The sequence below is a fragment of the Motacilla alba genome, chromosome 7 (genome assembly GCF_015832195.1).
Source record: "Motacilla alba alba isolate MOTALB_02 chromosome 7, Motacilla_alba_V1.0_pri, whole genome shotgun sequence".
NCBI classification, from domain to species: domain Eukaryota; kingdom Metazoa; phylum Chordata; class Aves; order Passeriformes; family Motacillidae; genus Motacilla; species Motacilla alba.
This window is the reverse complement of record NC_052022.1, coordinates 19176001-19191176: the sequence shown is the minus strand read 5'-3', so window position 1 is coordinate 19191176 and position 15176 is coordinate 19176001. Positions and strand designations below refer to the sequence as shown.

Below are 15176 nucleotides of genomic sequence, written 5' to 3'. Positions count from 1 at the left end.
TGACACCTCTAACCTTTCAATTTCTTATAGCTTCCCTGTAAATAGCTAGATAAGTATTAACCTGGTACTCCAAAGATTTCACCCTTGCTTCTTATAAAACTCCAGAGGCCTAAGTTCACAAATGGAGCAAAAATTTTGAGAAAATAAAATAACTAGGCATTAGAAAGGATAACATCTGAAAATGTTCTGTCAGAAGCAGATGGGATGACAACACTATATACGATCTGCTAAAGAGCTAAGACAAGAGTTGTGAGTAAATTTATAGAGACTTAGTTAATTAAACCTTCTTTTTAATCCATAAATTGAAGTCTATGAATTCTTTGAATATACTACTGTTGGTTTGCCAAAACCTTGTTATTTAATGCTCTTGATAAAGTGATTGATTATAAGTTGCCTGCTGAAACTACAAACAGACTGAAATGTAAGCACATCAGATAATTTTTGCTAGTTCTACACCATTCACTCAATGACAGCATGAACAGCATCAGGAATCAAGTATCAAAATCATAATTTATTCTTTCAGTATCTGCTACCCACAAGCAACATGTGATCATGATTGTGCTCTGGTTTAGACAATATTTGAGCAAAATGAGCTTAAAACAATGTCAGAAGAGATCATCTTAACAAAAAAGTTATTTTATTATCCTAGCTAGGCTAGAAACTTTTACAATCCAACATGAGTAACTAAAACCATTGCAAAACAATTGTGTTCATTCAGAATGCAGACAAGGTCTGGGCAGCTGGGATTCATCTAGCTACATGAATCCTCACTATGTGAAGTACCTGACCAGGACTCTTGCTTTAACCACTGCCTACGTATTGCTTTGGCACTGTAGGGTGCTTTTAAGGGTAGGCTGGAGCTTTCTGTTTTACCAGTATGTTCAGAGGAGTGAAGCAGAGTGACTCTGCTGGGTCCACATGCCGTCCTTCCCACACAACACACGTACTCCAAGGGCCAGTCAGGAGAAAACGTGCCAGGAAAGAAAACCAGCATGAAAGACAACAATTCAACTTCAGTGCTTGTTAAGAGCAGTACAAACCCAGCCAATATCAGCTAAAGAACAAAATGAGGAAAAAGAGAGGGTCAGCAAATCTTTGTAGCAGCTGCTTCTTATGGGGGTTCTGCACTGCCCTATTTGCTCAGAGAGAAGCTGATTCCAGGATAAATGAAAGGAAAGAGAACAGTTCAAACTGGCAGTACTGTATCACTATCTGGAAACACAGCGTGTGCATTAAGGACAGGGCCATGCCCCACACTAGTGTTCAGCCAATGGTGGAACTCAGGAAGAGCTATTCTGCCACTCATGCAGAGATGACTGCAGCTCTGGTAATAAGTAACTAGGGGTCAATACAGCTCACCACGGTGAACAGAAGTTAATTGTAACTCATGAAGAATCACGCCAGGCTTGTCTGGTTCATGCAGATACTCACTGCCATGTAAAGGCAATTAGACATCAGCCATGAGCCACACTGCCTGTACTGTCATGAACAAGCTTTAAAAATGAAAGAATAGCAAGGAACAAAGTTGTTCTTCTGAGGATTGGCTGACCCATACTTATACAAGGTACTCTGGCACCAACATCTCATTTATAAGCCACACACTGCAGTTGATGAGGAGACACACACCTGAAACAGCTTTGAATTTTAACTCTGAGAATTATTTTTTTCCATTTTTTCCCCCAGAATATTTTCAAACAGACTCACAAGAAGAAGATCCAGGTAAGAGGTACCTACTGGCATGAAACAAGACTAACAAACAACTAATCAAAGTAGTTGACTGTCCATCTTCACAGCTTTTAATGTGATACAATACTCTGGACACCGACAGTGAACAAAGAGATCAAGAACAGAAGGGCATAATAAGGACTACCTGGATTATACCAAATTTGCCTAGATGAGAACTTGTGGGACAGCATATGCAGAATATGACCTCTGCTCTTTATAATCTGCTTCAATTAGGCTTTCCCTTAAATCTGCACTGTTAAGGCACTATTTTATATTTCTCAGTGCATGTATGTAATATGTGCATGCTGAGAACTCACAGGTCACATGAATGCCAAGGCTGTTTGCTTGTGTCCTTGTCTTTTGACAGCAGTACTTGTCAGCAAGACTTCCCTGAAACACAGGTTTTTACCTCCCAGACAACGTAAGTCATTATAAAATAATCAAAAGAAGTGAAAAACTCCAGAAAACTGCATGCTAGTAACTAGTCAGAGCAATTTGAAAGAGCCCCAGTTTAACTGACTTGGTGCCTTAACCTGGTAAATAAATATAAGCCCAGCTTCCCTGAGAGCTTGAAGTAACTGCTTTACCCAGCCTGATTAGACTAGCCAAGGGCTTGTATAATTGATATTAATTTTTGGTTGAAATTGCTTTCATTCTCCCTACAATCCTGGTTCACCTGAGAAGGCATCATGTTCCCCCTGACTCATGGAGAGTTGTGTTCTATGTTGTAATTTGCTAGAACAGTGATTATGCGCAAGTGGGAGAATTTCACAAGCAAAATGTCTTGTCAGTGAAAATAGCAGCTTTACTCCTACATTCACTTAGCAGCAGGAGGCAGAAAGTATCCTGGGGTTTTTGAATTATTGCTGAAATGAACTCCAGATGCCTGCAGAAAGACTGCTAAATATATACCTAATTGCCAGTTTCTTTTGTCTTAGTCCTGCTGTTAAACACCCTTCAAACAACAGCATTTGATACATTCTGAATTCTCTGTTAGCACCTTTCTGCACAATGAAATGGCACTTGTGCAAAGGGGCAGCACAGCAGCACACCAGTGCTTCGGAAGTGACGTCTCTGCCAGCCTGTCTCAGTATTCACCTTCCTGCACGGGGGAAGTTTTCTTATAAATTACAGCCTTGCTTCTGCATTACATGCACACTGATTTTATACCTCTCAGCCTTTATGCTAGAAAAATTTGCATGTTTATGTAATATTAATCAGGCACCAAATTTTGCTATTTTGAATTTTCAGCAAAGGAGAGCAAAACTATACTTCCTGGCCTGCTGCCACTCCAGTGAGTCATCTTTGCTGACATGCAAACTAATAGAGCTGAAGATTTAGAATTGCTGTTTCATAGAGGAAAAGGATTTGGGAGACACAAGCTTGTGTATGCCATGGCTCATCCCTGCCAACTCTGACTCCCACATACATTGCCTACAGTACAGCTGAGAACAATGAAACTGCCTCTGACTTTATCCAAGGGTAGCCATCAGGAATAGATGCACAGAATATTCTTAGAAGTTGGAAGGGACCCACAAGGATCATCGAGTCCATCTCTTAAGTAAATGGCCCATACAGGGATTGACATACATCAAGGCTTTGGTCTGGAAATAAAAGGGTCTTTAAAATATCAAAGAATTTTTTTATACCACACCAAACTATTTGCATATTCAAATAAATAGATGTATTTTTCACTGATTAAGGGATACATTAGTTTGGGATTGCACAGACATAGTTTTCTTTATGGTAGGTAGTATAGGGCTATATTCTGGATTTGTGCTGGAAACAGTGTTGGTAATTTCAGGATGTTTCTGTTATTGCTGAGCAGGGCTCACACAGAGCAAAAGCATTTCTGCTCCTCACACAGCCCTCAGTGAGAACGGAGGTGCAGAAGGGGGGAGGCCAGAACTGGACAGAAAGCTCTACAGGTGGCCTCAGCAGGGCTGGTAGAAAGGAAGGGTCACCTGTCTCAGCCCTCTGCCCACACCCCTCCTCATGCAGCCCGGGATTCCACCAGCCTTCGTTACCACGAGGGCACAGAACTGGCTCATGTTCAGCCCGGTGTCCATGGGAACCCCCAGTTCCTCTGGTGCAAGGCTGCTTTCCTGGTGGTCAGCCCCCAGAAAATACTGCTGCAGGGCTCTGCACTGCTTTTGCTGAGCTGCTTAGGTTCCTGTTTGCTGTATCTCCAGCCTGTTGAGGTTCTTTCCCTTTGGATGGCAGCACAACCCTGTGGTGTATCAGCCATTCCTCACAGGTGGGAACATGAGCAAACTTGCTGAGGGTGCACCCTGCCCAATAATCCAGTAATTATGTTATTACAAGCCAGTAATTTCATCACAGAAGGTTATCAGGTTGGCCAAGCATGATTTCCCCTTTGCAAACCCATCCAGTCCTCATGTGACTGAGCCTTCCCTTAAGCACAGTCATATACTGCAGTCTCCAGTGGCAGAAATGCACTGGTGAAACTGGGTCCTCCCTCCATTCCTCAGTATAAAACAGAAATCAAGGGTCAGATGAAATCCTATGAGCAGGAATACCACCATTTTCTTATCTGAGATCATGGAAGGAGAAATTTACAGAAATTCAGTGAATGGCCCAGTTGGCTTCAAGGAAGGACTGAGGAAAGGAAGCAAAACTATTTAAGAAAGAAAAAAATGCTCCTTGAAGAAAATAACACGTGTTTCTAAATATGCAGTTTGTGTGTCTATCCATTTTCATGTTTTGTCATGTTTGCTCACCAACTCACAGGGACCAGGCATTATGACAATATCTTTGGAGTCATCAAATGCTAAATGAGACTTCTACATTGTAGGGTTAAGCAGAGCTGATGACACAGCTCCCTAAGGGGATCTCAGTCCCACCCTGTCTGCATTAACAACACCTCAAAGGGATTTGTGAGGTTTGGAAAGGAAACTGTAGCAGGGAGGCTGACATTGTCATCTGTAAATCCTCTGCATAGAAGGAGCTCAGTGATAATCAGTGGTAATCTAAATAAACTCTACAAAGGGCACAATTTCTGGCATTCTTGCTGCTTCCCAAAAACAAAACTGTCATTTTTATCTTCTGATGCAATGAAAGACCTCTCTTCCATTCCTAGAAATACAGATATCTTTGCTGGTTCTGTTTATAAGAAAGAAAAGACTGAGAAAAGAGCCAAGGCAAACACCTTCTCTCAGCCCTACTCATATATAGTGCACAGGATGCAGAAAAACTTTAATGGATTTTTACAATGAAGTACATCCATGTCTTTCCTAATTAGCCATCTGCCCCCTGGATGCAGAAGATCCCAGCTAAAGAACCAATCATCTATGCTCAATCTGTGTGCATGCCTGTCTGTGTACATACAAGAGTATGAGCACATGCAAGCAGCTGACTGTCTGGGAAGGTGTGAGATTACAGTAAGAGCTGTGTAACCACCTTCTAGACATAAGTGTTACACAGCTGCCCCAGGAACCCCAGTTCAAAGGAGAGGTGGAAAAGGAGTAGTGTGCAGTATTGCAATCTGCATGGCAATAAAATCCTTATAGTAGGTCAGACTTTACTTATTCCACTGGGTTTTTCTTTAAGATGAAAGTGTCCATGAAGCATGCACTGAAAGCTACTGAGAATATTCCAGCTTCAAGCTTAGCTGCTGGTTGGTTTTTTTGGTGACTAATATTCTCATTTTCCTCTCCTTTCTTGCCAACACAGCCAGCCACCTGCTAGTCTGAAGCTCTGCTGTCTCCAACCCGCTTCTAGCTTAAAACCAGCAGAAGGCCCAGATGTTTCTCACCTAGCACACAGTAAACACAATGGCACTCTAGCAAATAGGCTATTTCAGCACCTGGTTATGTCTGAAACTCTCCCTGGTGCTTTGGGAAATAGAGTAACAGCAATGAATCCTGTTCAATTATAACATAGTTATTTCCAAGCTTGTTTGGTGCCTAGAGCTTGAGGAAAATAATATCCTTACTCACCATAAAGGATATATGCCAAGCCTACTGACAATGAAGACAACGGCAAATGTAAGGAACAGGAGGTCACTCAGTTTTTGACACTTGCAATAGTTTGCCATTTTGGCAGCCTGCAAAAGAAAAAGATGCCTTTTTACTTCCATGAGGACAATAGAATTCTCTTGTACTGTGTATAAACTGTAAAAAAAAGAAGAAATCAAATTTTTATGAAATCGCTAACGTTTTCTCTGGGCCACCTCACAGTGATCTTGGAACTCCTCTCCACCAAGCAGCTGGAAAATATCTTCTTTGGATAAAAAACAAACCAGACTACATAAAACTAGAGTATGTATTTAATTTCTTTATTTCACACTCAATTTCATTTCTGAGATTCTACAATTTCAGATTTGCAAAACTCTTCTAAACCTTTTACTGAACCCCAGTATGTTTATGGTGTCTTTGTCACCAACCTCTTTACATGCTTATCTCTCACCTTTCCAGTATGCTCCACTGGCATTTTCAGCATCCATCTACCTCCCAGGTGCCCCATGCCCTCTGACCTTCTAGAAGCTGCTATATATAAACTTTGTCTCAATTCCTCCAGTACACCCCATATACTACATTTTTCTGAAGCATCTCTTCTTCCTTTTCTGCCTATACAGAATAGTTTCTACCTCAAAGATTATACCCCTCCCCTTCAAGTATTTTTCCAAGGCTCTCTTTTCAGCTTCTGCTTTCTAACTTGTTGTCTTATGCTTATATTTACATGCTTTTCTCACTTGTCTTCATGCAATCTTCTGACTCTTTCCCAGGGAAGGACTCACTAATTCATTACTCTTCTGTGAAACTGCTCATTAAAACACTGATCTTCCTAGAAGTTTCTTTACCCTTTTCTCCCTGAAGAAAATGGTATATAGGGAAGGAAGCTCGTTTGAAGATGTCTGTGCTCCTTCCACAGTGATAATGTGTGCAAGCAGTTGATTATTTTAAAACAACATCTGCTTTGAGACAGGGTCAGTCTTTCTTCATGTTTTCTGTCAAATGCATCCAGAGAGTCCACTTAAGTCACTGGGAACTCTTCTGTGTCCGCTTAAGTCACTGGGAAACCTTTCAAAGCTCCTTTCTGAGGGGACCTGCATCCAGCTCCCAGTATCCCAGAAGATACTTGTGCAGGCTTTCCAGAGGACTAAGAGGGAGCAAAATTACTACAACTATGCGTACAGAATACGATTCTGAATGCAGAATTCAAACCAGAGAAACAGATAAACTGGATGCCAAAACCAAACAAACTTTTAGATGTTACCCAATTTCTGCAATGTTCTCACTAAAAACCTAAACATGAGGATTATTCCTCTCTAAAGAAGCCAAGTTAAGAAGCTCTCAGAACATGAGGAAAGCCATCACTGCTGTGAAGAAAACATAACCTTTCTGAATCAGTCCTATTTTCTAGAGAACATACAGAAATTTCCTAGCAGTTTGAAGGAAATAGCCTAGTTTGAAGGAAAAGAGAACACTTTGGTGCCAACATACAAAGCAGAAGCATTACTAACTTCCTTGCTTTTCAGATAATGGGAAATTCAGTCCAGGAATTCTGGATATATTTCCAGGGTGGCAATCTAAAAAACTGGTATCTTAGTGCATAAGGCTGATATTACTATAGCAACTTGTAGTAGTATCATGCCATTTCTCAAAAACAGTACAGCTATTAGGACATTGGATCTCAAATAACAAATTACAATAATTCTACAAATTATAGAGATAAAGAAAGACTACAAAAAAGGGGAATGATTATGTTGTTGTTGGATGGAATTTGGCCACCTAAGACAATAGAACACAATTTTCTGAATTTAAAAACCATGACTACAACTGAGGAACACAGCATTACAAAGTCTTGAAAATCCTACTGTGGCTCTTCCATACTTCCAGATATCTTAAGACCTGTGGAAAAAAATCTCACCTCCAGTATTCCCACCAATGCACAGTACATTTTGCAATGAGAATAACAAAAAATGGTGCTTTCCAGCTTTCCAGTGGATGTGTTTCATTATGAAACGGTAGATGGAAAGAGTTTAGTGCCCTCCAGAAACAGCTTTTCATTTTTACAAATATGTAATAGGTAACACAAATCAGGTGCACAACTGACCCATCATGGTAAGCTATTGAATCAATTTCTTTTGCACTTCAATAGTTTTCTTCCTCTGCACTGACTTTCCCCTCAGTAATGTCAGCAGCATGCAAGAGTCCATCTCCTCTCATATGGCACCAGTGTTGTGACCCACTGCCCTAGCAGAATTTCCAGTCAAACCAGACTGAAAGAACTGACTAGAAAGACCACTTAAGTATGCCTCATGAGGAAGCATATCTGATCAATGTTTGCAACTCTGGTGAGAATACGGGCAATTCCTCTTAGTCTTAGTTAATGAACAGAGGGTAAAGTTTTAGCTAGCACAGCTGCTCTCAAGTGTTTTTATAGTTCCACAGACACTGGACTGGTCTAGAATAAACATCTTTAAGTACTTCTTTTTGGTGGTGAGAAAAGAGGAATGAATAAAGTTTAGGTGAAGTCACAGCTGCTATACACATTGCTAAAACAGAAAAATAAACTTGCAAAGATGTGATTATTTTTATCATGAAAAATCCATATTCTCTTTTGCTTTCTATCTCAAGCAGTCATGTGCCTTCTAGATCAAAAAAGATTAAAAAATAAAACCATATTTACAGCACTACTGAATCAGAATGACAGGATCTTGATTTTGCAATAGGTGACTCACACAGTAAGTCTATATTCTTGCATAACAGGTATCCTTGCAGGTACTTGAATAAAAAATAATTTCAGACAAAATAGTTATTAACTTTGGAGGAGAGTTCAGAGACAGCCAAATTCCAGCATGACCCAGAGCTCTCTAGTAACTGATGCAGATAAAGGATGACAACTTTAAGCTTTGATCTCTAAGCTGCCACTATGGAAGTTCAGACCATCTTGACTTAAAAGAATTTAAATCATCCCTTCTTCTCCAAATAAAACTGCTGGTACTGGGATCCAGAGGCATGGGAACCTGGAAAGGCAGAGGTCAGCTCCCTGGCCACGCCCAAATAAGCCGCTAAATTGTCCAACACCCTCTGCCCAGCAAAGCAGAGCAGAAACACACTGTGACACCTTGATTCTTTCAGAGACAGGGTCGTTGCTCCACACACCATGTCACAGGGGTTAAGAACCAGGTGACACACTTTCACCACTTCCCAGATTTTGCTACTTTAGCTTTTGATTTTCCCATGCTGTATTTAGAATTTGCATGTAACCCTCCCTGGCATGCAATGCATTACCAGTCTCTGCTCTGTACAAGCAACATATTAAAGGAGAAACCAGGCTGAAATCAGAAATATGTCCTGCTACAAGTGCAAGATATTTAAGCAAGGGAATAGACTACATTAATCACCATTACCATCTTGAACTGGCTTAGGAAACACTTTGTTCTGCAAAGTAAAAAGATTTTACCTACTGACAGGATGACATAGTAGGGATCTCACCTCTAGGACAATATCAGCTGCATCATGGAGACATAAGATCAAGGTTCCCACTCGTGTCAAATTGGTTACGTATGAAAAGGTAATCAGGGTGACTGTTACAATGTGATGTGTAAACATGATTCCGAAGTCCTAGAGAAGCAGAAGCAAGAAAAAGACACAAAAACCAAAATACAATGAAGCAAACACTGATATTCTGTATTCATATACAAAATTGGATGGTTGTTTCTTAAAGCCAGCATTATATTTAAGTTATAAAAATATCTACGATATAAGTGTATTATACACCCTGCTCTATATTTCATTTAGACTGAATAAAATAATCATTGTATGCTAACCAAATGCAAAAACATTATTGAAAGCTAGGCAATGATCACACTTCTCAGTTCATAGTAATTTAACATAATAAAGTAAACATTTGCAGTTGAAGTTACTTTGAAAAGGCATATGTACACGCAAATCAAATTCTACTGTACTTTTTATGCACCAAGTAACATATGATTATAACAATATGCATAACCAAGTGCTGAATAATACACCATTCAGAAGAGAGAAAATAGCTACAAAGGAGGCACCAGTGCACTAGGACAGCAGGCACCTGCCAAGAACAACTGAGAGAATCCCAGATCCAGGCTTTTATTTGTTTGTTTTTAATCAAGGTGCTTTGTCTTTACACTGTAACAGGGTCAGGAAAGTCTTCAAATGAGCTGGAGTGTCTCCTCCTAATTGGTTCTAATCCACTGCCTCCCAAATAATGCAGGCCAGCTGGTCTCCACACCAGTAACTCTCAGTTATTAGGCCCATAAAGTAACTGTTACTATTGAAAAATCTGGGAGTGGAGACTCTCCCAGAAGTAACATCACATTCCCAGATACTTGCCAGGGGGCAGATAAAGCAGAGGGAACAACCTGCCTGCCTGGACTAGGCTCCCGGACTGATTAGTGGGAGAACAGGACCCAATGAGACTCTTCCCAACAGGGCACTGAGTTAGTCAAAAATAAGTCTTGTTGGCATTTGCTGAACTACCTGCACAGCTTTGAGGAAGTGATATTAAAACCCTTAAGATCACAGGCAACATTTATCTGGGAAGTTTCTCTATGCAGCAGATGTAAAATCTGTAGCACAGCTCCTAGCAGATCTAGTTGCTCTCATGCAAAGCTGTCAGAAAGGAGAGATCCAGGCAGTCAAAAGGAGCAGTTCCTTCAGGCAGTCTGCTCACCAAGTGTATTGGGAGGTGGAATTTGGCTTTCTGATAGCTTTTGTTGGCCAGTCCTGCTGAGCTGTGGTAATCTTCAGCTAAGTGGCCCACAACGGAGATAACCAAAACTGTGCCTTTAGAGGGGCAGCACCTGGTTTGCAAAGGAGCTGAAGGTACCTGTGTCGGGCAGGAGGGCCCTATAGAAAGGGCCATGAGCTCCAATTAACACAGGGGCAGCTCTGGAAAAGCAGCAGCTCCAGCCCCTGCCTGCAGTGTCTGTTCAGTCCTGAGAAGCATACCTGCACGGGGCTCCCACAGCTCTCTTTGGGAATGTAGCAGGCACTGCTGGTTTTAAGGACACACAGTGCCACTGCCTCTCAGTACCAGCACGTGCCTTCCCTGCACTGTACACCTGCAGTCCATGGAAAACCTGCAGCTTGAGCAGTCTCACTAACTGAAGGGGGACAGGATCTGCTCCCAGCCTATCATTTATGTTTAATGCTATCATGTGCTACAAGATCCTATTATCCTATTTCCTACTCAGTAGGCGCTGCCAGTACCTCCAACACAGACAGAAGAAAAAGACAATTAGAGGCTGTTTCCCTTTCTGAGTGTCCTAAGGGAAAACAAGGGTATGGCATCTCAGTCATTTCAGGAACTGCAAACACACACATAAAGACCATTTCGCCACTTCACAGTAATAAAACCAGCAAAGCACCTACCTTATTCCATGGGATTACAATTAAGCTACTATTATTGCCCTATGGCCATACTGCAGCCTAGCTCTTTACCTTCTTCACCTGCAGGCGCTATAGCACTGTTCTTAATTTTCCTTCCAAATGCAATTATGTTAGCACATAGGCAGTCCTATTAGGGCAAAAAGTCAAGTAGAAAATCTCCCTTGTTTTCACAGCTGACACATTCATGCTCTACAAATACTAGATTTCTAGTCCCTCTTGGATATTCTTCAAGGCATTCCTGACAATATGGATTATTCCTAAGAAATCTTAATGTTCTTGGGCAGCAGTCTTCTGCATTTTTGCATGACTCTTAAAGAAATGCTGTCTGGGGAACTCCTGTAATAATGTTTCTTAAAAAAGACAGTTACTTGACTCTGAAACAGAGGTGCTGGACTGACCTATGGAAAACTGTTGGAAAAAAGTAGTAATTATATAAATAAGACTGCTTTGCTATTGAGATTGTTTCTTTCCTCTTTGTGACACTTTTAAAAGTCATTATTTAATACTATGCTCTGAGGATGCATTCTATAACTAAATCTATTAGATTTTAGTTATACACAAGGGTATTGAACACATAGATACCAAGTGGTATCTGTGTTCCCAGCTTACTCCAGCACTTTCACACATATGTAGTGGAAGAACAGCTGTACAGGAATGGTCTTCTTAATTTTGGTGGGTTTTTAGTTAATGTATTTCAAATCATAATGTATGTTTTTGAAAGATGTGTTTATTCACAGACTCCAGTTGTAACTGCTGGAAGATGTCATGTGCCTAGGTTAAGAAAATCTGTGGCTAAGAATAGGAGAAATAAGCTATTCTAGATACCATCAGTGGGAAGAACACAGGGCAGACAGCAGAAAAGTCACGAGTCTCAACTTGGGGCTTGTAGACAAGCCCTCTGGAATTAAGGCCTCTGCCGCCCACATTTGTTTAACGTGTCACACTCACTGACTGAACTGCCAAGGGGCCATGGAGCATTAGTCCCACTGAAGGGCAAAATATCAACTTCATGGCTTGTATTACAGATCAACAAGGAAAGGGAAAGGTCTGCAAAACATATGCAATCTAAACTGCTTCCACTGAAACAAAAGAAATCAATTCTCTGAGTCTTTCTTTACCAAGAAAAGTCTCTTTGAAGAAAGAAATCTAGTATCCAAGTTTAGCAAAATATAGTGTAAATTTTCAAGAATCAAAATTCAGTATTCAAGAAAATCAACAGCTACAGATCATTTTACTCTTGGAATGAGTGAACTGTCATTAAAAAAAAAAAGTAAAAACACAGAAACACTAGGAATTGCCAAATGCTTGGAAATAAAAGGCATGAATACACAGAAAGGTCTCCTAGACCTTCTACAAACCTGTTAAAACTCTGAGTAGAAATTTAATACATTCCTTTAAATGTACCTGTCAAATATTTTTTTATTAAAAAATATATGAGGTATGCAGAAAGCTTGTAAATAAGCCTCACTGCTTTTAAAGTTCATTAGGTGCTTTTGAAACTAAAAAACTTCCATAATTATTTTTTCAGTATTTTACAAAACAGGAGCATGGGAATCTGGAAAAAGATGATAGAACACCAATTCATACTAGGTTCCAGCCTTTGAAAATGAACACCCTTAAGGGAGAATATCATTACAGCAACATAGTAGATTTTTATGAAGCTAAAAGCATGCTGTTATAAAACTGTAGAAGTTGATGCAAACAGTTCACTGACTTAATGCCAATAGTAGGTTTGTGCAACAGCCTAGATTGCTCACACCCCCAGTCAGGTAAAGACAATCTGGTGGAATTTGTAACACCTAAATAAAGATAAATAAGTATTTGAAAGTCAGAAAAAAATAAAACCCTGGAAGTAATTTTTGAAGTAATCAGTTTGCTATCAGAGAAGAATACAATGGAGATGGAAAACAATTAATACATTTCTTTTGATCTACAGGAAATAAAAGACCAGTTCTGGAGTTAGGCCAGTGCTGAGGGCTGCTGCTTCCAGCAAGGACACACTGCACCTCTCCTTCAGACAAACCCAACTACATGAGAAAAACTACTTGGCTGAATTCCTGCAGTGCACAAGACTGCCTGGGCACTTCTGACCATCCCAGAATACAACACAGCCATTGCTGCCGAATTTAACGTATCTAAAATGATAACCAAGATTTAGATAAAAATATTCCTTTCACTGTAACATGAAAACATCAACGGCTTACTCAAGTTGAGAACTGTTAATCTGCTCCATACAAGCCAATTGTGAAATATTACAATAGCATCCGGTATTAGCTGGCAAATTTCCTGCTTCCTGTTCAACAGATCCCTATTTCATGTGGGCACCATTCCACACATTGCATATGGGGTGCATTACAAGGCTTCCACATTTTTTTAAACTCAGCCTTCTTTTAAAAGAGAGCTACTATGGTGTTGCAAGAACTGGTGTCTCTGTCAACCTTGTACTCCTTTTTGCCAAGTATTCTAAGTCTCTAGTACTAACATTTTTCAGCTCAGTGGGTTTCCTTGGCAGACTGCACTCCAAACAGTTTTACTGTGTGACACCAGGGCACAGCTGCATTTCTCCAATCTGATCTTCCTCGTTATCAATTCTGCTTACACTACAAGAAGAGCTGTCTCCACAGTCCAAACCAGTGAGTGGTTTAATAGGTCATTTATAAATATGGCATCTCCACTGTTCCCTGCTGGGCGCTGCTAATGAAAGGCTTTTGACTTGCTGTCATTGCACTGCAGATGTGCTCCTGCTCTCTGCTGGACACTGCACATTCTGAACAGAGCTGGTGCTTGGGACACTACCTGGTGCTCTGGGTTCAAGAGCTGTGGCTGGGGTGTCAATAGGCTGTGAGCAATACACTTCCCCACCTCCAGGTCCCATCCTATTTCCATAGCAGGTTGCCCTATGGTTTTCCTGATAACAAGTACAAGTTATATATAACTAAGAAACAGACTTGGCCCCTGCAGTGTAACATATTCATCAATACTGCTCTTGATTTAAATTCATCTCCACTATCATACAGCTCCCTTAAGCATTGTTTCTATCTCAGTTTGTGAAATAGGGAAGTTATACTCATTTCAAGCTCATGATTAACAGAATGTTTAGCATCTACAGACAACGCAAGCAAGGGATTTATAGGTATTCATCATAAATTGGTTGTTTTATTTACAATTTATCCTCCAATATGGGTTTAAATTTTGTGGATATTTTCTTGAAATTTCTACTTCTGGAGTAACCTGGAAATCCAAATAGAGGAGTGTGTTTCTATATAGGTAGCTCTGGCATAGGACTCCCAGGAATACACTGTGGTTTTAAGTGACAGATAAGTTTATTCAGGTCATAATGCACCCTTTATCTACTCTTTTCAGAGTTATGCTCCTGCTAAAATTCTAATAAACAGGAATTTTTTCCATTAGCACAGCCTACAATCACTTATTTAAATGACAGCTGAAGGAAGCACATAAAGATATTATAAAATCCTTTCAAATGTCTAAAAAATTAATTTTGAAACATTAAAGCCCCTGCAAGAATAGCTCAATGGACTGTTATTACAGAGTAACTGTTGTGCTGCTTGTTCTGCTACGGACCAGGATTCTCCTCAGAGGAGAGAACTTGGAGTATGGAACAGGCTACAACTAATTCTGGAAAAATATTTCTATTTGGATAGAATCTTGTTTTTTTCATTTACAGCTCTCTAATAGCCATGCTCAGCTACATGACTGGAAGGGTAAAAATTAAATATAACATCACTTTTTAATATTAAATGGTTTTGCCATCATTTTGTAGAAAAATCTGCAAGTCTTCATAGATCTTACCTCACAAAGTGATAACGTGAATTTATGAGGCAGTCTTGCCCTTTTCTTGGTATTTGATTGTTTAACTCTTAGAAGAAACAGTACATCTAACAGATACTACCTGTTCAATTCCATTCAAGTCACTGCATGAAAGCAGAAGGCTCTTCTGGCTTCTGCTGTTTGCCCTTCAATATTTTCTCCCAGCTCTTCTTTCCATGCACAGAAAAACCTCACATTACAGCAACAAGGAACAGGGTAAGACAA

General features: G+C 40.2%; 1 protein-coding gene across 2 annotated transcripts in view; it reads right to left on the bottom strand.

The window, feature by feature from the left end:
* Positions 1-15176, bottom strand: part of CERS6 (ceramide synthase 6) — a 96451-nt gene that overhangs the window by 16308 nt on the left and 64967 nt on the right. For both annotated transcript variants that reach the window (XM_038142410.1, XM_038142411.1), the window contains exons 7-8: positions 9189-9317; positions 5685-5791 (exon numbers count right to left, since the gene is read on the bottom strand). In XM_038142410.1, coding sequence (XP_037998338.1) covers positions 5685-5791; positions 9189-9317 — 236 coding nt within the window. The remainder of the gene's footprint in view (positions 1-5684; positions 5792-9188; positions 9318-15176) is intronic.